General features: G+C 41.5%; 2 protein-coding genes, 1 long non-coding RNA gene and 1 pseudogene across 5 annotated transcripts in view; 3 read left to right on the forward strand and 1 right to left on the reverse strand.

Moving 5' to 3' along the window:
• LOC113667305 (SWI/SNF complex subunit SMARCC2) overlaps positions 1-8,590 on the forward strand; it is a 39,910-nt gene extending 31,320 nt beyond the window's left edge. The window contains exon 33 of the mRNA XM_089182651.1: positions 8,441-8,590. Within this exon, the coding sequence (XP_089038777.1) occupies positions 8,441-8,479 (39 nt within the window). The 3' untranslated portion in view covers positions 8,480-8,590. The remainder of the gene's footprint in view (positions 1-8,440) is intronic.
• Positions 5,697-6,420, forward strand: LOC149040505 (uncharacterized; annotated as a pseudogene).
• On the forward strand, positions 8,480-9,115 carry LOC149040506 (uncharacterized). Its single transcript, XR_016179803.1, has 2 exons — positions 8,480-8,783; positions 8,954-9,115. It is a non-coding gene; the product is annotated as an uncharacterized LOC149040506 (long non-coding RNA).
• A 1,452-nt stretch (positions 9,116-10,567) lies between these two features.
• LOC113672313 (uncharacterized) overlaps positions 10,568-21,978 on the reverse strand; it is a 39,685-nt gene continuing 28,274 nt past the window's right edge. Inside the window, exons 39-54 of one of the 3 annotated variants that reach the window (XM_089182642.1) lie at positions 21,409-21,560; positions 20,795-20,944; positions 20,096-20,237; positions 19,698-19,828; positions 18,794-18,979; positions 18,380-18,524; positions 17,696-17,853; positions 17,206-17,352; positions 16,427-16,568; positions 15,445-15,492; positions 14,868-14,977; positions 14,635-14,711; positions 13,354-13,514; positions 12,938-12,988; positions 12,566-12,827; positions 12,307-12,509 (exon numbers count right to left, since the gene is read on the reverse strand). In XM_089182642.1, coding sequence (XP_089038768.1) covers positions 12,601-12,827; positions 12,938-12,988; positions 13,354-13,514; positions 14,635-14,711; positions 14,868-14,977; positions 15,445-15,492; positions 16,427-16,568; positions 17,206-17,352; positions 17,696-17,853; positions 18,380-18,524; positions 18,794-18,979; positions 19,698-19,828; positions 20,096-20,237; positions 20,795-20,944; positions 21,409-21,560 — 2,027 coding nt within the window. In that variant the 3' untranslated portion in view covers positions 12,307-12,509; positions 12,566-12,600. Of the gene's footprint in view, positions 12,828-12,937; positions 12,989-13,353; positions 13,515-14,634; positions 14,712-14,867; positions 14,978-15,444; positions 15,493-16,426; positions 16,569-17,205; positions 17,353-17,695; positions 17,854-18,379; positions 18,525-18,793; positions 18,980-19,697; positions 19,829-20,095; positions 20,238-20,794; positions 20,945-21,408; positions 21,561-21,978 lie in introns of all 3 variants that reach the window. The other 2 variants (XM_089182641.1, XR_016179802.1) reach the window with 2 other exon arrangements.

Below are 21,978 nucleotides of genomic sequence, written 5' to 3' on the forward strand. Positions count from 1 at the left end.
AACTGTCATTTCTTGAGTGAAAAGTTACATTCACTTTTTGTTTGTTTCTTTATATTTTTGGAATAACGATTCACCGTGTTTTTATCTCTTGATTCTTATCACTTTACGCTTTTTTTCGCGGATAAGGGATCGAAAATGTTTCTTTACATTTTTTCATTCATTAATAAAGTCGACTTTTCTTCTCAGTAAAGGGCTATTGTGTTTATATGATAAACAAAATAATACATGGTTGCTTGTTGATATGGAATTTCTCTTCTCGTGTTCAACTCGACATCTCACTCGTTCGCTGCGCTCACTCGTGAGCTATCGAGTTAAACATTTGAAGAGAAGTTTCATATCAACGCGCGCCCAAGTATTATTCTCTATTTAATGAAGGCCACCAAGATTAAAGGACTAGATGCATGCCACTTTATTTTTCTTGGAACCAAATTTATTAACCTAGATGAAACTGACTGTTATTGTTTGATGTATTTCCAGGTTCTGAAACTCTGAAGAGGAAGCAACCTCAGAGAGATGGGCTTTTTGCTTCTTTAACATCTAGAAGTTTAAAAACTGTTGAAGTGGAAGATGAATTTTCTGATGAAACTGGAAAAACTGCTTTAAATAATACTTTGTCAGCTTCACCATATTCTGCTACTAATGTGAGTATGCCTGACCCGCCTGTGGATCCTGAAGCTATGGTGCTAAATTTACTCAGCATGGTAGAAATGCCAGAAAAGCTAGTGTCCACAGCAGAGGAAAGGTAGTGCAGCTAGGGAAGGAAAAGGAAGCTTTGCTTGCATGCCGGTTTTCTCTGGACAAAATTAAAGATGACAATGCAACTATGCTTTTTTACACGGGCTTTCCCAATTATGAGGCTGAAATGAGCTTTTATAATTACATTGAGCTGAAAGTCTGGAAAATGCAATATTGGAAAGAAGAGAAACTCTAGAGGGAAAGTCAGCCTTATCAGATGGATAAGAACAAAAGTAAAGCAGGACCTTCAAGGACACTTACCTACCTCCAAGAGTTTGTTCTTGTCTTATTGTGATTGGAGGTGGGATTGTTTGTACTCGATCTTTCTGACAGATTTGGAATAAGCATAGGTCTTGTTTTGTGTATTTGCATTACATGGATAAATTTTCTTTCTGCGGAACTTCCTGGACTCTTCCCCTTCCCATTGCAAGAATTAGTCAGAGAGAACATGCCTCAAGGGTTTGCTGAATATCCTACTATAAGAATTATCCTGGATTGATGCAGTGAAGTGTTACAATATGTACGTGATTACATGCGCCATCAATGTCTAACTAGACTGAGATCGAGTTACATCTGTATTGTCTTACAACGCTGTATGCTACTGAATGGTTAATAAAAACGGATCTTGAAACATGGTGGCAGCGAAATAGGATAACGAATCCTCCGCCTACCACTTACGGAGTCGAAAACAGTTGAAATCATCTTGGCGTAGTAATGTCCGACTCAGAAACGGCGCCTGAAGCGCCACCACCTGGCTCTTCGCAACAGACCCTAACACAACTGGGAGTTGTGCAACACCCGCCTTTTGGCGCGATGGCCGGGATAATGCCTCCTGGAAAACTAGTTACGACTGGGAATGTGGCGGACAACTGGAAAGTATGGAAACAAATGTGGGGCAACTACATGGTCATTGCTCAACTCGAGCTGAAACCGCCGGCGTACAAAGTCGCATTGTTTCTCCACTGTATCGGTGTTGATGCGTTAAAGATTTTTAACGGCTTCCAATTCGACACTCCAGACGATAGACATGATCTGGCAAAGATAATACAAAAGTTCGACGAATTCACCATCGGCGAACTGAACGAAACCTTTGAACGGTACAGTTTCAACTCCAGAACTCAACAGGAAAACGAAAGCATTGATGCTTATGTCACCGCACTCGCAAACGGCTTCTACAAGAACGGAGTCTCACCCTGGCGAAGTGTATCGATCTTTGCAAGAGTTCTGAGGCAACAAATTTGCAATTGAAGACGATCTCGGGCGCCCAGAACGAAGATGTTCACGCTGTGCAAGATAAACACCTGCCTTCCAGCCGCCGTGATGACAAGTCTAGGAAAAGCCGCGCGGGGAAGACGAAGACCTGTAAATTTTGTGGCAAAGCACATCCTTTCGAAAAAGGAAAGTGTCCAGCGTGGGGCGCGAAATGTACGAAGTGCGGTGGCAGAAATCACTTCGCAACAACCTGCACTACTCCGACCAGAAAAGTGTACAACTTGAGAGATGAATCCTCCGATGACAGCGACATGGAGTACATTACAAGCATTGTTGCACGACCGGACATGATACACGCTGTTACACAAGAACATGATTACCCAAGAGTAATCTACGCTGAGATGCTTGTGGGCAAGGCAGAAGTGAAATTTCAAGTAGACAGCGGCGCCTCGGTGAATGTCATTTCCGCCGATCTTGTGGCTGATAAGAAGCTTGAGCCCACCACAAAGACACTACAAATGTGGAACGACACAACACTAAAGCCACTGGGTTCCTGTCGATTAATTCTTCACAATCCAAAGAATAAGAAGAAGTTCTCGGTGGAATTCCTTGTCGTTGATAGACAACTGACCCCACTCATTGGAGCAAAGGCAGCTCAACAGATGGGCCTAATTACTGTCAACACTCAAAACTTCACGATCGCAAAACCACCTGAACGATCAAGGACAAAGGTTAAGAGCGTGCAGACGGCTGACAAAATAGTAGCGGCCTACCCAGAGGTGTTCCAAAGAGAGCTAGGAGCACTACCAGGAACAGTTCACCTTGAAGTCGAACAAGGCGCAACTCCCGTCGTCGCACCTCCACGCCGTGTCCCAACGTCACTCAAAGAGAAACTGAGGAAAGAACTGGATCGACTACAGCAATTGGAGGTCATAGCTCCAATCGATGAACCCACTCCATGGGTTAGCAGTCTTGCCGTGGCTGTGAAGAAATCTGGAGCGCTGAGAATCTGTATCGACCCCAGGCCACTTAACACCGCCCTGAAGAGAGAAAGATATCAACTTCCTGTACTTGAGGACATACTCCCGGAGCTCTCAAAAGCAAAAGTATTCTCGACAGTTGACCTCAAGTCGGGATACTGGCACTGTGTCCTTGCCCCTGAGTCCAGCGTACTCACGACCTTCGCAACACCCTACGGAAGGTACAGATGGATTCGTTTGCCCTTCGGTCTCTCCGCCTCGTCCGAGATTTTCCAGAAGCACTTAACTCACGCACTGGAAAGCTTACCTGGTATTCTGTGCATCGCGGACGACATCCTCATTTATGGCACTGGAGAGACCGACGAAGAAGCCACTGCAAACCACGACAGGAGTCTCCGAGATCTCCTACAAAGGTGCAAGAACCGCGGCATTGTCCTCAACCCAGACAAGATGAAGCTGAGGATGAGCGAGGTAAATTTCATGGGGCATCTCCTGACGAACAAGGGCCTGAAGCCTGATCCTGCCAAAGTAGAGGCGATCACAAAATTGCCGAAGCCACAAGATGTGGAGGGCGTTCAGCGCCTCAACGGATTTGTCAATTATCTAGCCAAGTTCCTTCCGAAACTGTCTGAAGTCATGGAACCGATTCGTCGCCTGACTCGGAAGGACGCTCCATGGAACTGGTCTTCGGAACAAGACCAGGCGTTTGAAAACGTGCAGAGGCTAGTAACAGAAGCGCCTGTTCTACGTTACTACGACCCTTCCCTAGACCTCACCATACAGTGTGATGCGAGCCAGAGTGGCCTTGGTGCAGCATTACTTCAGAACGGCAAGCCTATAGAGTACGCGAGTCGCTCCCTTACCGACACAGAAACCCGGTATGCTCAAATAGAGAAAGAGATGCTGGCGATTGTCTTCTCTCTTGAGCGTTTCAACCAGTATACATTTGGTCGACATGTACACATCGAAAGTGATCACAAGCCACTGGAGATGATTCTACAAAAACCACTCGCTCGAGCGCCTCGACGCCTCCAGATAATGATGATGAGGTTACAGAAATACGATTTCACCGTGCACTATGAGCGTGGCGAGAACATGCATTTGGCTGACATGCTGTCAAGGGCTTACCTGCCCTACAACGGAAAAGAAGTAGATGACTTCGAATCAGTCAACATGGTCCGTTATCTACCCATATCTGACCAACGTTTAGACGAAATAAGAGCAGAGACTCGGAAGGACCAGTGTCTGCGAGAGCTGTCAGATACTATTCTCGTAGGATGGCCTGAGAAGAAGGAGCATGCTCCAGCACTGATACACCCTTACTTCAGTATGCGTGACGAACTGACCGTACAAGATGGGCTGATTTTCAAAGGAAATTCCGTTGTGATACCAAAGAGCCTTCGCCCAGATATGAAGCTGAAGATTCACTCGTCCCACCTAGGAATAGAGGCGTGTCTGAGGCGTGCCCGTGAATGTATCTACTGGCCAGGCATGTCTGCGGAAATGAAGCACCACATCTCCGCCTGTGAAATATGTAGAGAACTCGACAGCACCACGCACCCAAAGGAGACACTAATGTCCCACGAGGTCCCATCCCGTCCTTGGGAGAAGATCGCCACAGACATCTTTACTCTTGATGGCAAAGACTACCTGGTCACCATCGACTACTATAGCAATTTCTGGGAGGTGGACAGGTTGCCGAACACTAAAGCCAGCACCACCATTCTGAAGCTAAAGAGTCACTTTGCTCGCTACGGTATACCTGATCAAGTGATCAGTGACAATGGGCCACAGTTTACAAGTGACGAATTCGCTGAATTCTCCAGAAAATGGGATTTTGAGCACCTTACCAGTAGCCCTGGAAATAGCAAAGCCAATGGCAAGGCTGAGTCTGGGGTGAAGACAGTCAAGCGCATTCTGAAGAAATCAATCAGGGCTGGAACCGACCCATACCTCGCCGTACTCGACTATAGAAACACGCCAACACAAGGGACGACGACCAGCCCAGCACAACGCCTGATGAGCCGAAGGACCAAAACACTCCTTCCTACCACTCAAAGCCTACTACTACCCAGGACCATAAATCTGGAAGTGGAAAAGAAAGAGCTGCGACAGCGCCAGCAGGCCCAAGCCAAGTACTACAACCGGTCCGCAAAGGATTTACCCAGTTTGTCTGAAGGCGATGTTATTAGAATGAAGCCATTCAAACTTGGAGATAAGTCTTGGCGCAAGGCCAAAGTCACTGCAAGACTCGACGAGCGATCATACACCGTTGAGACGGACAACGGAGCAGTCTACCGCAGAAACCGACAGCACCTGCGGAAAACGTCTGAACCACCAGTTGAACCCACCATCACAGCGCCAGAACCGGATATGGCCAGCGCAGATGAACAGGCGACCACAACCGCAGCGTCTACCCCTGACCAGAGCAATGCTCCTCACGAGCCACACCCTGAAGAGGTGACTGTCCCGGAACAATGTCGGAGGTCAGAGCGTGTCAGGAGGAGCCCAGCATACCTCAAGGACTATATCCGTGACTAGACTCGTGACTTTAAATCCTTCTTCGCGGTTATCATAGGGTTCAGTGTTCTCGTTTACCGATCCTCTCATGTCGAACTCACCAGCTGATAGATTTTGTCCTATGGCATTGATTCTGAACTGAACTGACATTGACACTTTTATTGGTTAATTTTCCTTTTTTTCTTTCTTTCTTTTTCTCTTTTTCCAAGCTATTCTTCACAAAAAAAAAAAAAAAAAAAAAAGTGAGGATGTTACAATATGTACGTGATTACATGCGCCATCAATGTCTAACTAGACTGAGATCGAGTTACATCTGTATTGTCTTACAACGCTGTATGCTACTGAATGGTTAATAAAAACGGATCTTGAAACATGAAGTATGCTGGCACAATCTGAAACTCGGTCAGATTATAAATACCATAACACATGGAAAGTGCTAGTGGCTGTCACAAAAAATGGTCAGGTATCTTTCATTTCAGACCTGTGGGGAGAACAGTTTTTAGACAAACAAATTACCGGAGAAAGCAGTGTTCTCATTTGTAAGAGCCTGGTGACAATATAATGGTTGACAGGGGCTTTGATATTTCTGAAGTCATGCCAAATGGTGTAATAGTAAACATGCCTCCTTTCATGGCTGGAAGGTATCAGATGACTGGGGTGAAAACTAGGTAACCATGAGCATAGCTTCTGTGCACATAATGTTGAATGAGCAATTGGGAGGATAAAGACCTACCATTTAATGGATGGAACACTTCCAAACACTTTAAGCTCATATGCCTCACAGATTGTCAAAGTCTGTGCTTTATTGACAAATGTTCTTCTCCCATTACTAAAACCAGCTTATCAACAGTAGTTGAAATGAAATACTCCACAGCATAGACAAAGAAAGGTTACAATGACATCATATTTTAACCCTTTCACTCTTAAGATCCTATTAGTGACTCTCCCTACTGTTTGCCATACATTTCTAAAGATGTAAGTTCAGAGAATTTGGTATTGGACCAACTTGTGATCCCCTTGTTGAAATTTGCCTTTTCTATTTGATATTGTATTGATGTTGTAAGGAGAAATTCTGTTTTGATCACCCATAGGAGTTAAAGGGTTAAAAGGTTTTAATGGGCCCTACTAAATCCTAACTTCAGTCCATTTGCTGTACATTAATATTGCCCATATGGCAGCCACCCACCGTGGAGGTACAAAAGTTTGCCTCTTTTAACCTTTTTGGTTAGCATTTCATGATAGAGAGCCCTTTTAAAAAAAATCAAGTTAAGGTAAGAGTTCTTGATTCTCGCAAAGGCTTTCCAAAAAAATTTTCTCTTTCAAAAGAGACATTTCCTCACCAAAGTACACCATGAATACTTTCAATATTTAAGTCTGAGGCAACATAAAATTGGCCCTGAACTTGAATATGATAATCATGATTTCTTTTCAGTCTTGTTCTATCACTAAGTTTTTCCAGAAAGAATGTTTTACTTTGCATGCATCTTCTACTCTCATTCCCACTTTGCTTAGAGGTGATTTAATTTCTATCCCCTATTTTTCTTGGGTAGTTAGGTTTGTTACAATTCCATTCAGGTTCGCTGCTAATAAGGGCTTATCTCTGGACTGCAAATGTCCAACGTCATCCACTTTAAGAGTGATTCCTACCTGCTCCATCTCCATTGACATTGTTAACCCTCATCTATCCTTAGCTTACCATGTTCTACCTCTTTAACCCTCATCTACCCTAAGTTAAGCATGTTTTACCATGTTAACCCTCATCTACCCTAAGCTAACTATGTTCTACCACGTTAACCTCCATCTACCCTAAGCTAACCATGCTCTACCGCGTTAACCCTCATCTACCCTAAGCTAACCATATTCTACCACGTTAACCCTCATCTACCCTAAGCTAACCATGTTCTACCACGTTAACCCTCATTAACCCTCATCTATGCTAACCATGTTCTACCACGTTAACCTTCATCTACCCTAAGCACCAAGATCGGACACAGATCCTTGCCCTAGTTGACAAACACTTCCCTAAATACCACAAACTTAGAAAAATCTGTAATCGTAACACCATCAGGATCAGTTGCAGCTGCATGAATAGCACTAAGCAGATTATCGACAACCACAACAAACGCATCTTATATTCATCGGAACATATGGATGACAACGCAGATGACACCGCAAATAACACAAAAGACAACAAAACTTGTAACTGCCGACAAAAGATTCCATGCCCACTCAACGGGTACTGCCTCCAATCAATAGTTATCTACAAAGCCACCGTCACACGTAAGGACAATAGCACTACTGAAACGTACATCGGACCTACAAAAAAAGGCTTCAAGATAAGATACAGAAACCACTCTGCATCATTCCGACACTTCATTCCGATTTGGCGCTCCAGTCATGCAATACGTTCGTCCTTTCTTCTAGATTTGTCCTTTCTCCACTAAAGTTGCCGACGTGTCTTTTTTACGTCACAGCTATGTAACATGATCATTTTGGCTGCGCGCTTGATGGGGACACTTTCCGGCCGCCAAATCGTACTTCCAATGTCTATCAGAAAATGCAAAAAAGTTTCGTTTTATGAGCACTTTAACAGTACCGCGTTTTACCGATTGTGGGTGGTGTGAATCATACGCTAAGTACTGATCAGTGTGTGTGGGCTTCTTGTTTACGCTGGTGGTGAGGCGGCCGTCAGGTTCTCTTGAAACTGCGGTGTCGAGGAAGGCTAATTTGGTGCCATTCTATGTCTCGATGGTGAAGCGGATGGAGGGCTTCTGGTTGTTGAGATGCCGTAAAAGTCATCGACGGTTCCACGATCCAGGGTGGTAAAGGTATCGTCTACGTAGCGTTTCCAGGCCTTAGGCATGTAGGATGATGAGGTTATTGCAAATTTTGATGATTTCATGTTGTTATTTTGCAGAGGACGGCTAAGAATTGTACACTGTTTTAAAACGTACGTGCTGAGCTCTCCATGTCTTGTTATATTTTTCCAAAAGTTGGAATATCAGCGTCAACAGCTACTCGCTGATGAATGACAACAGCTCTATCAAGAACAACTGAAGCCGCCGAGATGCGCGCTCGAGCTGCTGCCAGTCACCTTTCATCATCTGCTGCCTCTCTTGCGCAGCTGCAACCACGACCACAGACATCCCAACCTCAGCTGCAGATCCCACCACAGCAGCAACGACAGCAACAACAGCAGCAGCAGGCAAAAGCACATAAACAACAAAAGCTTAGGCATTCCCAACAAGCCCCGCACACGGCTCCTCATCCAGGTGCCACCAGCCAAGCGCCACAAGTCACACAAGTCACACACAAGTCGCCAGCCCCGCGCCACAGGTAGGAAACTCACAGAAAAGAAAGAGGGAGTGGGTCGGTAAATCCTGGGGGAAAAGAAATCTTGTTTTAGAACAGAAATGGAATTAAATGAAATAAAACTTCAGTACTTTCTACTCTTTTTGCCATCCCATTTCCAAAATTAGAAGCAACCGATTGAAATTTTTGTCTAGTTTTGGAAGATTGGCACCCTTGCACACATAAAGGGACAACGTACTGTCTTCAGCAATAGAACAACTGAAGGCCGCCGAGCTGCGCGCTCGAGCTGCTGCCGGTCACCTTTCCCCGTCAGCTGCCTCTCCTGCCCAGCCGCAACCACAACCACAGACATCCCAACCTCAGCTGCAGATCCCACCACAGCAGCAACAACAGCAACAACAATAGCAGCAGCAGGCACAGGCACATCAACAGCAAAAGCTTATGCATTTCCAGCAAGCCCCGCTCACGGCTCCTCATCCAGGTGCCACCAGCCAAGCGCCACAAGTCGCCAGCCCCACGCCACAAGGTAGGGAACTCACAGAAAAAAAGAGAGCGGGTCAGTAGATCTTTGGGGAAAAGAAATCTCGTTTGAGAACAGAAGTGGAATTAAAAGAAATAAATCTTCAGTACGTGCTACTCTTTTTGCCATTCCATTTCCAAGCTATGATGCTTTCGCTTGAAATTTTGGTCTAGTTTTGGAAGATTGGCACCTTGTAGGAAATCCTGTGATAACGTCACATCATGGAAAAAATTTAAAGGGTGCACAAAGCTCAAAGTTATGCTAGTAAAAAATAATTTCTCAATTGTGTATTTTCTATGATGTTTCTTTGAATGTTGCCTTTTTTTCTCTAAGTATTTAAATGTCTGTTTTTGTCGTATTGTTGTTTAAGTATTGATCGGTGAAGTCTAGCAGACGATCCAGAAGAATTGTTCCCCTAGAATTTTACATTCAAATTAAATAACAGCTAAGTGCATGTCTCTTCCCCACTCTCTCCATCATCCACTATTCGAGTAATTTAAAGCATAAGCCCAAAAGAAAAAACTAAATCTACCTCAATTGAAGAATACTTCCTTTTAACCTACGGAACGGCTTGGCAGAGAAGACAAACAAACGGGCGTAATAATAATAAAAAAAAAAAAGACTCGGACAATAGTGTCCAAAATTTGACACTGGTGTCTAAAATCGAACATAATTCCGTTATTCTGAACATACCTACAAGCAAAATGTATTGGTGTTTACTCACTTTCTCTTTGCTCATGCTACTTTAAACACTTTTTGTAAGATACCTTAAAGGATACTTTTTGTAAGACAAACGCACTTGTGAGAAAGATTACAGTTTTCTGATCCAAAGATACTTTATCGAAGTCACTCAAACTTTTTTTTCGTATCGAAAGCTCTCTGGTAAGTTAAAGATTTTATCTCATCAACGCAGGAAACATTTGCCCAATTGTTTACAAAGTGCCTTGAGATGGAATGTGCTTTGCTTGGCTTGCTTTATCTTGTTCATTATGTTTCCACCGTTGCAGTGAAAAATTGCCAGGGAAGCCACATACGGACACAAAGCTTTTGACAATCGTGAAATTTGTCGTTCATTGGCATAGAAACCAAGATGAGGTTAATTTCATTAAGGTTAAAGTGATGGTATAGTTAAATTTCAAACATAGAGGAAGTGAGATCTAATTCGCTAGAGCATTCAATTCTTTCGCGAATGAAAGGCATAGGATTTTCTTTTCCCGAATGAGGACAGTTGAAGACCCTTTAATGTCTTCTGTAACAACTATACACTAAAAAGAAAAAAGTAACTATCTTCTACAGCAAAACTTGTTCTTTTATTGTTGTTTTTTTCTGATATATAAAAACTTTCAGGAAATTTTTCGCAGAAGCTTGGGCAAAGCATAATTAAGTCAGAATAAAATTGTTCAATCTTATGCTTATTTATGCTTTTAGCTGATACAAATCACTAAAAGTACAATAATTTTTTGTTACGATAAACCTGGAACAAGGGGAAAACAAAGACACGCAAATAACATTAAGTGAGAAGTAGATAAATATAAAAGAAGTCACTTTATAAAATAATTCCTTTCATTACAATCTTGCTTAAGGTCACTAAAAGCCACAAGTTCCTGTATCAGTGTGCTTAACTCCAACAAACTGTTGGAAAAATTGTAGCCTTATCCCCGGTTTAGAAATACTTGATACATCTTTAACATGTCAAAAATGATGGACATAGTTTATTAAAAAAAAAAAACTCCATCGTAGAAAGGAGTCCATTATAATTTTCACTGAGCGCTAAGCACTTTAAGGGTTAGATGTTAAGATTATTCCGTTTTTGAATATAGTAATATATAACCTGATACACTGAAAATCATTGCCCAGTATAAAGTCATTAACTCATCCTTCACATTTCCATAATTATTCAGTTATTCAAATCAATGTGCACTGAAAAACAACGTTGCATAGAGACGATGCAGAACATGTTTCCCGGGTCACATTGCGCATGCACCAGTATAAACATGCATATATGTGAGATAAGCACTTTTGTAACACTTGTGGTTATCTCATACTTAACTTATATGATGGGACAGCTTGGATCCAATTACACCAGAAATATTTCCGTTATATTCACAAAATTAAGAGATTAAGAGTGAGAAACTTCGTTTCCCAGACGGACAAAAGTCCTTTTGCGCAAAAAAACTAAGGCAATCGAGAATCCTCTCTGGTGTAAAAGCGGCTTGATAAAACACTAATTTATGCATGCATTAGCGCTAGAATTCTCCAAATGTTTTCCTGCCCTCAGCTTATTTCTATTTATTTTGCAGAATAAAAAGGTGAAATACCTTGAAGTGACATTTTCACTTTGAAAGACGAACGAAAAAAAGAGAGAGCCAGGTCGAAGAGAATGTGAACCCTCTGCAGGAAAAGCTCGCTACTGCTGAAGTAACATTGATAAAAAAAAAGACCTGATGAGCTTCAAGCCGGGAAAACAACTGCACAATCTTAGCGTAGAAGGCGCGCTCTAATTGGCTACTCAAACTCCTAATATCCTTTCCTTTTTCACCTCCGAGCAACGCGTGCGGGATTTGCGCGCGAAAATATTGTAATCGCTGCATAAATAAATGAGTTAAAATCATCTTTTTTTACTCTAACATCTCACTGTTTTAGTATCTACTAAAACGACTATACACGTAAGTGTCGGTGGCTACTTGTTAATTATCGTTTTAGGACACCATGCCCGACTTCCTAAAGTGAAGCAAGTCGTCACGCAACTAAAGAATTGAGTCTAACAAAATGAACTCTTCACCTTTGATTTCCTTGTTAATTTGGAGCTGTGAGTTCACAACAGTCTTATCAAATAGAACCAAGCATATTCTCTCATGATTTGTACCACGTGGTGTGTTTTATCGAACGAGGCCGCATAGAAATGAATGCCTGGGTTACATCTAGTGTTATGTAAATTTAAATACACCCGTTCCAAGTATAAAAAGAAAATAACGACCTCTAACAGAAAAAGCACATAAAATAAGTGTTACCGCTTTTTAAAATAAATTTTGCAAAAAAAGAAAAAGTTGGATATCAAAAACTTTCAGACTATAATTTTGGAATTCATGCCATTTTTTTTTTTTTTTAGCTTGGGTAACACTTCATTTTATTGCATTTTGCCCTTTGCGGTCGTCACGCAGATGCTAAAATGCGGAATAATTGCTCCATTTTACCGTAACGGTAATTTTATCAACGAAAGCCAAAGACCATGTTTTTTTAAAATATTCATTTTCTTTAAATTTTACTTTCACCTCCAGCCGCCATTTATCTCCTGTAACGACTTCTCTCCCAAGGTAGGTCTTACGTTGCTGTTGTTGTAGTCCCGTTTGAAGTTACTGCATGACCATTTGTTTGTACTTCTTGCTTGGAGTTTGAGAAGAAAATCGGGTTATTAAACTGCTGGTGGTTTAGCGGATGATTTCCTTTCTTGCGCTTACAGAAGAGATACAAACCTAACCCGCAGCAACACATCAACAGGAAAAGGATAGCTGGTATCAATATGTATATTACCCTTGTACCCTTTTCGCCTGTAATAATAAGAATTAAGACAAGTGTTAAACAGAATAGCTCTAGCTGAGAACACCAATAAACGGACTCTCGCATCTGTCTCAAAGCTAGTCTGTTTACATTAACTTACTGTCTATTTGATCTTCTGTTGTAGGCTGACTGCTGGCGCTAACACTTGAATCTGAAATTTCAAAAACGTGATAAAACAGTTCAAAAACAAAACAAACAACTACAAAACTAATATTACTCGAGGAAATATATAATCAACACTTTCTTTGAGCCCAGACGTTATTATAATTATTCATCACCTAAGACAAGAACATAACCGACTTACAAACCTTTGGGCTATTAAATGTCGGGATAATGTACATAGCAATTCTTGGATGAGGTTGCGCTTGATATCATGAATCATAAAAACCGAGGTCTGAGCTATCTGCCGAAGTAGAAGGCCGAGGCAGCTCACACAAACCACAAGAACATGATCCTTTTGAGGAGCATAGCCCTGCTACAGAGCAATATTAAAGAACAACTGAAAGGCTAGCGTACCATCTTCTATCTTGATAATTAAAGATGACTGATCAACGGCCAACCCTGCTAATTCTCCACTGTCCACAGCCTCAACAAGCTTCTTGGTCACATTAGCGCCAAGATTGTTAGCAATATCCCGGAAAAACGTCAGCTTAAACTTAGCAATGATACTGCCACGACTACAACGAAAGACAGAAACAGAAATTAACGAAGACTTGAACATTTATAACGCGTTCATCTTTTTTCGCTAACTTAGATTCAAGAATATTTTGAGGACACCATTGATCTTTGGAATGCTACATATGCGGGCATTACGAGCATTAAATAAAATGTTTTAAAGTAGTCTCGTGGCAGTAGAGGAAGGTGTAAGTGGAGGTAAGCGGAGTAAAATCTAAAAAAGGGAAAAGGAAAATTAGTTTCCAAACAGGCTTATGATGAACCAGATTAGAAAAAAGGAAAAGATCTTATATCCCAGGATCTCATACTTTTTTCAGAAACATTCCGTATGAAAGTAATTTGGATGTTACTCAGCCCGTAAAAGGGATTGGACGGGCCTACAAGAAGAGGAGCCTACAGCTAGAAGAGCCTACAGCTAGAAGAGCCTACAGCTAGACGGGCCAACATCAACAGGCTAAGAGCTAGACGGGCCTACAGCTTGAGGATCTTACGGCTAGACGGGTCAAAAGCTAGAGGAGCCTACAGCTAAAGGAGCCTACAGCTAGAAAGGCCTAAAGCTAGACGGGCCTTCGCCTAGATGGGCCTACAGCTAGAGAGAGCTACGGCTAGACGGGCCTACAGCTAGACGGGCCTAAAGCTAGACGGGCCTACAGCTAGAAGGGCCTACAGCAAGACGGACCAACAGCTAGAGGGGCCTACAGCTGGAGGAGCCTACTGCCAGACTGGCCAACAGCTAGAGGGACCTACAGCTAGACGGGCCTACAGCTAGACGGGCCTACAGCCAGAAGGGCCTACAGCTTCAGGGACCTACAGCTAAGGGGTCCTACAGCTAGACCGGCCTACTGCTAGACGAGACTACAGCTAAATAGCCCTACAGCTAGACGGGCCTACAGCTAGACGGGCCTACAGCTAGACGGGCCTACAGCTAGACGGGCCTACAGCTAGACGGGCCTACAGCTACAGGGGCTTTCGCGAGGGTTCAAAATGAACAATTTTAAATTAAGTAATACAGAGAGATTTCAATATACTATTTAAGATTCTATGATACCAGAACTAAACAAAGAAGTGGCCGGAACTTTGTTCAATTATTTCGCACGTGTTTCTTGGAAAGCCACAATATACCTGAATCCGGTTATTGTAACATTCAAGAAGGCTTTTGATGCTTCATCGTTCTTATCGTCGTTGTACAAGTCAGCAATCTAACAAAAATAAAGAGGGCAAAAGGCGATCGGAATGACGTCTCAATCTGTCATACAGGAATTTATCAAAGTGGCTTACAATAGAATATAGTAGTCTAGACTTAAATATATGAACATTGAAAGCAATGGATTAAAACTGGCCAAAATAGTTTGTACCGATTTTTCTATCTTCCTTGCGAGAGTCTTGAATGCGTTGCTACCAGGATTCTCGAGGTCATCAGTCCATGTCTTGTTGGAGAACTTTACTGAGCCTCTATACGTTAGAACTGAAAAGTAAACGTTGTAGTCTTCAGATTACCAGCACAGTGAAAGTTTGACTTGTCTTATTTTCTGGTAGTTTAGTGACTCTGCGGTGTAAGTTCACAGACTAATGTTGAAAAAGTCCGCATCAGTTCTAACCTTTAACTAATCCTAAAAATCTGACCCGTGAATTAACAGGATTTAAAGAAATCGGAGGACAAATGCAACGAATACAATTCCTCCTGATATCCCATTAACTTATGATTCTATTCAGGAAGTTTTGTGCCAACGACGACTCATTGAGTGATTCTGAAAATGATGTTGCGTGTGCATATTAATTCTCCGTATGATTTCGAAGGTGATTTTCACTTCTTTCGAAGTATCACGAAAACTTCTGAAAAAGTTGTAGAACATAACATACTGTGCACAAAGCATACTGGACACATCAATTTTGCAATCCTTTGCACACTCTCTACATAAAGAGAGTGTTTACCTGCTGATGGTGTTGTACTCACTGATGGGATGATAGTTGGTTGCAAATCTGAAAGTGAACAAACAAAACAGACTGCTGCAAATCAACTCTAACCACATCAACAGTAGCATTTAGTGGAAACAAAGATGGTGATATTGTGCAGAACTAAAGTTAATGTCTACTTGAGACTGAGCCGCATACCAATCGTACCTCATCCCAGTTGATGTAGCATAAAGAGACAAAAACTAAGAAGGATATTTATGCCCTTCCTCCATCATATATTTCCCCTTGATAGTTAACTTGTACTCGGATATATTCATGGTTGGAAAAAGGTATCGAGAGGACCTTGCCGAAAGAACACAACAGAATGATCCACCCAGACCGCGGAGTGTTCAGCAAGCTAGCTATAAGGCAACTACTTCTCTCGACAATGATGCACACGGCAGAAAGTCTCCGCGGTAACTGCATGTTTTTACTTACACGAGAGCACCAGTTTGATTTTAAAAGTTGTTCATCCCATCTGAAGGGTATTAGCACCTTAATTCAGTCCCCTGAATATAGCTGTCCTATCAAACTCTCGTTTGGGACATGGGACAGGAGACTGTTTAGTCACATGGTGGTAAGGAGAAAGTTCAACTAAGTACCGTACTGGGATTAGAAAGAGGAGTAAGACCCATAGAGTAAGTAACAAACGAGCAAAAATTTTTGCTACTCACAGACGTATCTGTACGTAGGTAAATATAATTAGTTTGACGTTGTTTGCCATTAACTACTGGTAGGGAACAAAATAACCGAGTGGCGTCGAAGCCTTTGAAATTAAAATCTGATGATCTGCAAATCAATTGATTTACTTCGCGGTATTAATGGTTTGGCTCCTCCACTGCGCCTTGTATATCATCATTTTGAATTTTGAACAGTTTATCTACCATTGCCTATTTTGCTTGCAACTTTAGAGTAATAGTAATTGGCAAAGAGATATCTATAGTTATTTAGGTGTACCTACCACTCTTACAGCCATACAATTCTAAACGGAGACACGGTCGATCACTCCATGTCTTTGGCTTTATCCTGATATACCTTCCCCGCAGACCAGAAGGGAATGAGTTCTTCACTATTGATGAGAAATCCACGTTTGCCAAGAAGACCTAAAATATTGTGTAACGTAAACTTTCCGTCTAAATTGACAACATCAACCAAAAGAATGGCAATGGAATGGCAAAGGCAAGTATCTGACGCTGGTAAAGAGGCACTCTCTCTCTTGCGTGTGGTGTTGATCCAATATCGTAATCTAGCCTTCACAGTTCCATTTTTGTGTCTAAGAACAATCTGTACAATATCTATAACTATTTGCCTTTTGATATTTAACAATCATTTTACGAGCGCGCGTTAGATATGAGATGATAGATAGCCAACGAGGCCAGTAGAGTTGCTGACAATCATCTCATTTATATCCAACAAGGGCGAGTGAGATAATTGTTTTATCAAAAACGTCCCGAAATAAAGATACATCTTCTCAACTTTATTTTGTAAGAACAAACGGAATGATACAGTGTACAAAACCACTTTCGGTTGAACTCGTCTTCATGTGCGCGTACGGTATAATAGCTCATAACCAATGATGGTTAAGCCAATAAAAAGTCTTGAACTACATTATCCAATGATCCTGTTTTTTTATGTGTGATACATTTCGGAGGTTGCAGAACACTCCATATTCCTTTACAAATAATCAATGATATGATATAAAATTCAGATCAAGACGCTCACTTACGTCACATTACCCACCTTAGTCTTATCGTTCTGCCTGTATTGAGTCCATGGTCCGTCAGCATAGTCTTTCGTATTCACAATGTAACTTTTGATGTACCCCTTACCATCTTCAGCTCCTTGTATAGCTACGGTGCTTACTTTCATCGCAACTCCGAAGTCAACCTTGAAATGGGAAGAAACGAGACAACAAATAAGAACTGGTGAGGTAAATTTTCTCTTCCTACGAAGCATTTTCCAGAGACGAAAAAGAGACAATCGTTGGAACGTGAATTGACAATTACCGGGAGATATCACATATTAGTATATACCACATAGGCGAATAGTATTTTTGCGTGCGCTAACTGGCTGGTTTGTAAGTAAAGCCAATAAAAAGTACTATTGATCTCCGACCAGCCAAAGGTTTCTGTGAGGTATAAACTTAAATAGTTATTCTCCTCAGTGCGGGTGAAAGTGATGGATATCTATATCCACTTCAGTGAACAATAACTATGGGGAAACAACTTACCTCAAAGTAGCTCTCTCTATAATTATCAGATGCACACCACCCAGTACTTCCATTTAACCGACCCTTATTGGCCAAGTGGGCCTCGTCTAATGATGAACTCGCTGATAAAGCTGAGTCTTTGATGATCCCTTGCCTTAAACCGAGGGCAGAGTTGCATCCTGGAAAATAAGAGCAGTTTGACAAGAAAGGTCGAGCCGCATCTCTGCCAATTGGAAAAACCCAGCAGGCAGAATAAGCACGTGACCAAGGGCCTTTAGGTAGGGGAGGTGGGTAGACAAGTATTTGTATGCGACACGACGTGGGACAGGTCAGCGACAATTTGACTCGAGAGGCAGGAATTTTATTTTGTTAGAAAAGCATCGCGCTTGTAGGTAACGAGAAGTGTCGCAAATTTCAATTGATGGAATTCGCGCTGATTTAGTTAGATAATCATAAAGACGGAAGGGTTTGCCGCAGAGAAACTTCGCAGTGACTCATCACCCAGTTTAGTTAACGAGAAAAAGTTTGATTAATGACAGGAAAGTCTCTAAGGGACTGATAAGGCTTGTAACTTCCCATGTTTGTTCACGGGATATTAAGTCAGTACCTTCTATACTAAACGAAGGTTTGGATTTCCTGCTCAGCAAGCCATCATTATCAAAGTTGCGTTGAAAAAGACAAGTCATTTTAAGAAAGAAAACTCACCTTTATCACATCCAAAGACTTCAAGGCGTAGACAAGCACCAATTGACGACCAGGCCAGCGGCTTTATGCGCAATGCATCCGCTATGATTGGTTCTGCCAGGAGGTGCGACACCGGATTAACAGCGTCTTGATTGCCTCGGAAATTCTGTGATACCAGAACATAGTGACATAAATATTAATCACGTAAAATGTGTTTGATGTTAAATGTTATACTAGTTATAAAATTTCACAGTTCTAAGCTAATAATTTACCACAAAAACGAAACCTTTAAAACGGAAAATCGAAGAGTTTTAAGTCTAATTGGTTTCTTTTTCTATAAATTTGTTGTAAAGACTAATTCAACCATTTGCAGTTTCATTGACCAATAACAACCGTTTTTTATTTTTAACAACATAAGTCACATCAGTCTCTGACCCTGGTTTTTCCGCCTTCCTGGTAGTCTGACCAAACCGTGATGTCTACGTCAAGCGTACGTGTGGACTTTAGACTGTACACACTGACAAACCCTGACCCTCTGCCCCCTCCCCACGTGGTTATTTTTGTAATCTTCCTTTCCCAGCCTGGAAAAGTAATCTGGTACCAAGGATGTTTATCTAAAATCTGCAAAGGAAAATACAGAGGAGGTTATATACATGTCCACTCTCTTTCGTCAATACTTTATAAAAATAACGAAGATAAACGACTTCACCCTGTATTTTATCCAAGAAGCTTATGAGCACTTCCCAATAAAAATAAATCGCAAACCATATGGCGTTTCCCCGTGCATGGCGCTTTTCAGCCGAGTTTGACTTGAGTTCTAATTGGTTCACTGAGTTGCTTACATTTCATGACATAAAGTTATTCAATTTAAAAGCCCTCTTTCGTCGATTGACGGTTGCCAAACCCTTTGATGCAACGAAGAAAGAGCATCTAAACGATCTGGTAAATGCACATAAAAAATGTACCAGTACTTGTTATAAACATACTTTGGTTGCCTAAAATCACAGAACTACACATTTTCCTATATTTGCACCATACGTCTAACCAACTGCGTAAATTTAAAACACTGAACAAAATTTACAGCTGTTTGTTTTAGGTATTTAAGTTAAAGAAGAAAACAAGAGACCGCATGATTCTCTCGCATATCAGAAGGACACAAACTAACCACACTTTGGATGGGCAGCCTCACGATAATTCAAAAAGCACATAATGATATGAAGTATCCACTGGATCAAGTAAGCGAGACTTGGCTAAATAAGGCCTTGTGTAGCCTTGCAGAAAAAGGCTCACATCAAATTCTGGGAGAAGTGTAGAGAAGGGAAAGAATGAATGACATTACCTTTGCGCACCACCCAACTGCACGAAACGGGCGAGCGTTGGCAGCCTTATGGGAGCTGTCTTTCGTCGATGAAGCTGAAAGAGATGTATCATTGAGGGACCCAGACTGCATCCCAAGAGGGGTTTGACAAGCTGCAAATATATAAATAGTAAGGGATGTGTGAATAAATTTGGAAACAAGAATATTACCTTATTCTATTGTTTTTCTTCGCAAAGATTGGCTTATTTATTCGCTTGTTTGTTTCTTTGCATGTTTTTTAAGCCTTCCTACTCTAGTTGCTTTCTTATTCTTCTTTGCCGTGTAGAACTATTTCACCACTTCTTATTCCGCTACTAATGTTTGATTCAAGTAAGAATCTGGGTCCTTACTGAGTAAAAACCTATCATATCAGCTCATACCAATAGGGCAGCCATAAAGTTCCATCCGCATACACAAAGAGCCGGTCCAAGAGCTTGGTACTATTCTTATCAAGCGTGTATTAACTGTTGGTTTAACAGATTTAGTGACCACAGAATTGGCGTCATGGTTTGCAGGAAACACCTACAGGGCAAAAAATTATCGGTCATCCAGTAACAGCTAGTCCGCGCGAGTAAATATTACTACGTCTTCAATAAAAATTCTATGAACATTACACGCGTTTGACAAAGATCACATAAAATAATAAAATATTCTCTTCATTACCCTTCCAATGCGTTGCTTACGTTATTGAGTTTCTTACGATTCTGGTTAGAACAATGCGGGTAGATCTTGGCTTTTCATCAATCACACTTCTCGTCAGAAAAGAATATGATAAAACATGTCCTTCTGTTTTTAAAATAATTTTTGTCCCTTGGACCAAAAATACCTTGGTTCTCTGGAGCTACTAGGTCTACTACATCTTCTTCACTTGCGTGGCACCAGACAAATAGAAAAATCATATTCTTCACGTGCTTGGCACTAAACAAATGGAAGAATCATCTTCTTCACTTGCTTGGCACCAGACAAATAGAAGAACTATCCTTTTCTTTTGCTTGGCACCAGACAAATAGAAGAATCATCTTTTTCACTTGCTTGGCGCCAGACAAATAGAAGAATCAATAGGTATGGTAAAACCTCACCACATCTCGACCATTCCTTTGGTATGTCTCATAATTTACACCATCTTCGCTTGTTTGTAGTGTAAACGTCCTTATAAAGCTGGGTAGACCATTGAGAGTGAAGCCTTGAAGAGCAATTTTGTTTAGGCGAGTTTCAGTAAGCAGATCAATCTGAAAGAAAAAATAGGTATCACAGATATGTTTGCGAAGTCTGGATGTCTTTAAGCTCTGTTTACATCGTATGGTTTCCTTGCTCTTGCAAAAGAAAATGATCACAATTTTCCATTTTTAAACTCTTAATGGTGACAATAACGTCAAAAATTTCGATAACTACTGTGGAACCCCGAGGGGCCACTGATGGGTTTAACTGAAAAGCTGAAATTTGGGAAAATGAAAGAGTAATAGTGCTACGATGTTGATTTCCCCGACTTATTATCACCTATTAAGTTTTCACTGACCCATACTAAAATTTCACGACCTTGAAATTCATTTTCTCAGACTTTCAATTCCTGGCCCGAAGCTACAATGTCTCTGTGCCCATGGTGGTTTTTAGCATTTAGCGTCTCCACTTTTAATTTCAATCATATTTTTTAAAACCATTTCAAGCACCATGTTTTAAAAAACACGCATCTCACCTGGATGTACTGCCCAGATTGTGCCTTGGCGCACCAAGCTGACATAGAGTTTAGCCGGGCCATATCCGGACCATATGATGCCAACATAGAACTAGCCGTGATCTGGCTTTTGCTGATGGCACCATTACTCATGCCCAGAGCTGCAGAACATTCTGGAGTAAAATTAAAGGTAGATTTAGGACGATCAAGTTTAAACATGATTTCCTTTATGTATCTTCTAAATCTTAATGTTGAAAAAGTATCTTTAAATAACAAGAAATGAAACCTTTTTTACACTTTTTCCAAACAGCTGGGAGGTAGACTTTAATAGTTCAATTCTTGCCACTTGCTGCAGGTGTGGACTCGCCTCTCAATCTAACTCTGTGATCACTTTAACCCCAGTAGAAATGGGATTAATCTGAATCGCAACGGCTATTAATTTTGTGCATGGAAATTGTTCGTAAAGCAACCGACATCAGCGCGGGTTGCATTGTTAACGACAGGCACATAGTACAAGAACAGACAACAGAGAGCGTTTTCAAAAAGAGGAACATAGTGCTACATTCACGGAAGCAATTAGTTGACCGCTGA

The sequence above is a fragment of the Pocillopora damicornis genome, chromosome 9 (assembly GCF_964200805.1).
Source record: "Pocillopora damicornis chromosome 9, jaPocDami1.2, whole genome shotgun sequence".
In the NCBI taxonomy this organism is placed as follows: Eukaryota; Metazoa; Cnidaria; class Anthozoa; order Scleractinia; family Pocilloporidae; genus Pocillopora; species Pocillopora damicornis.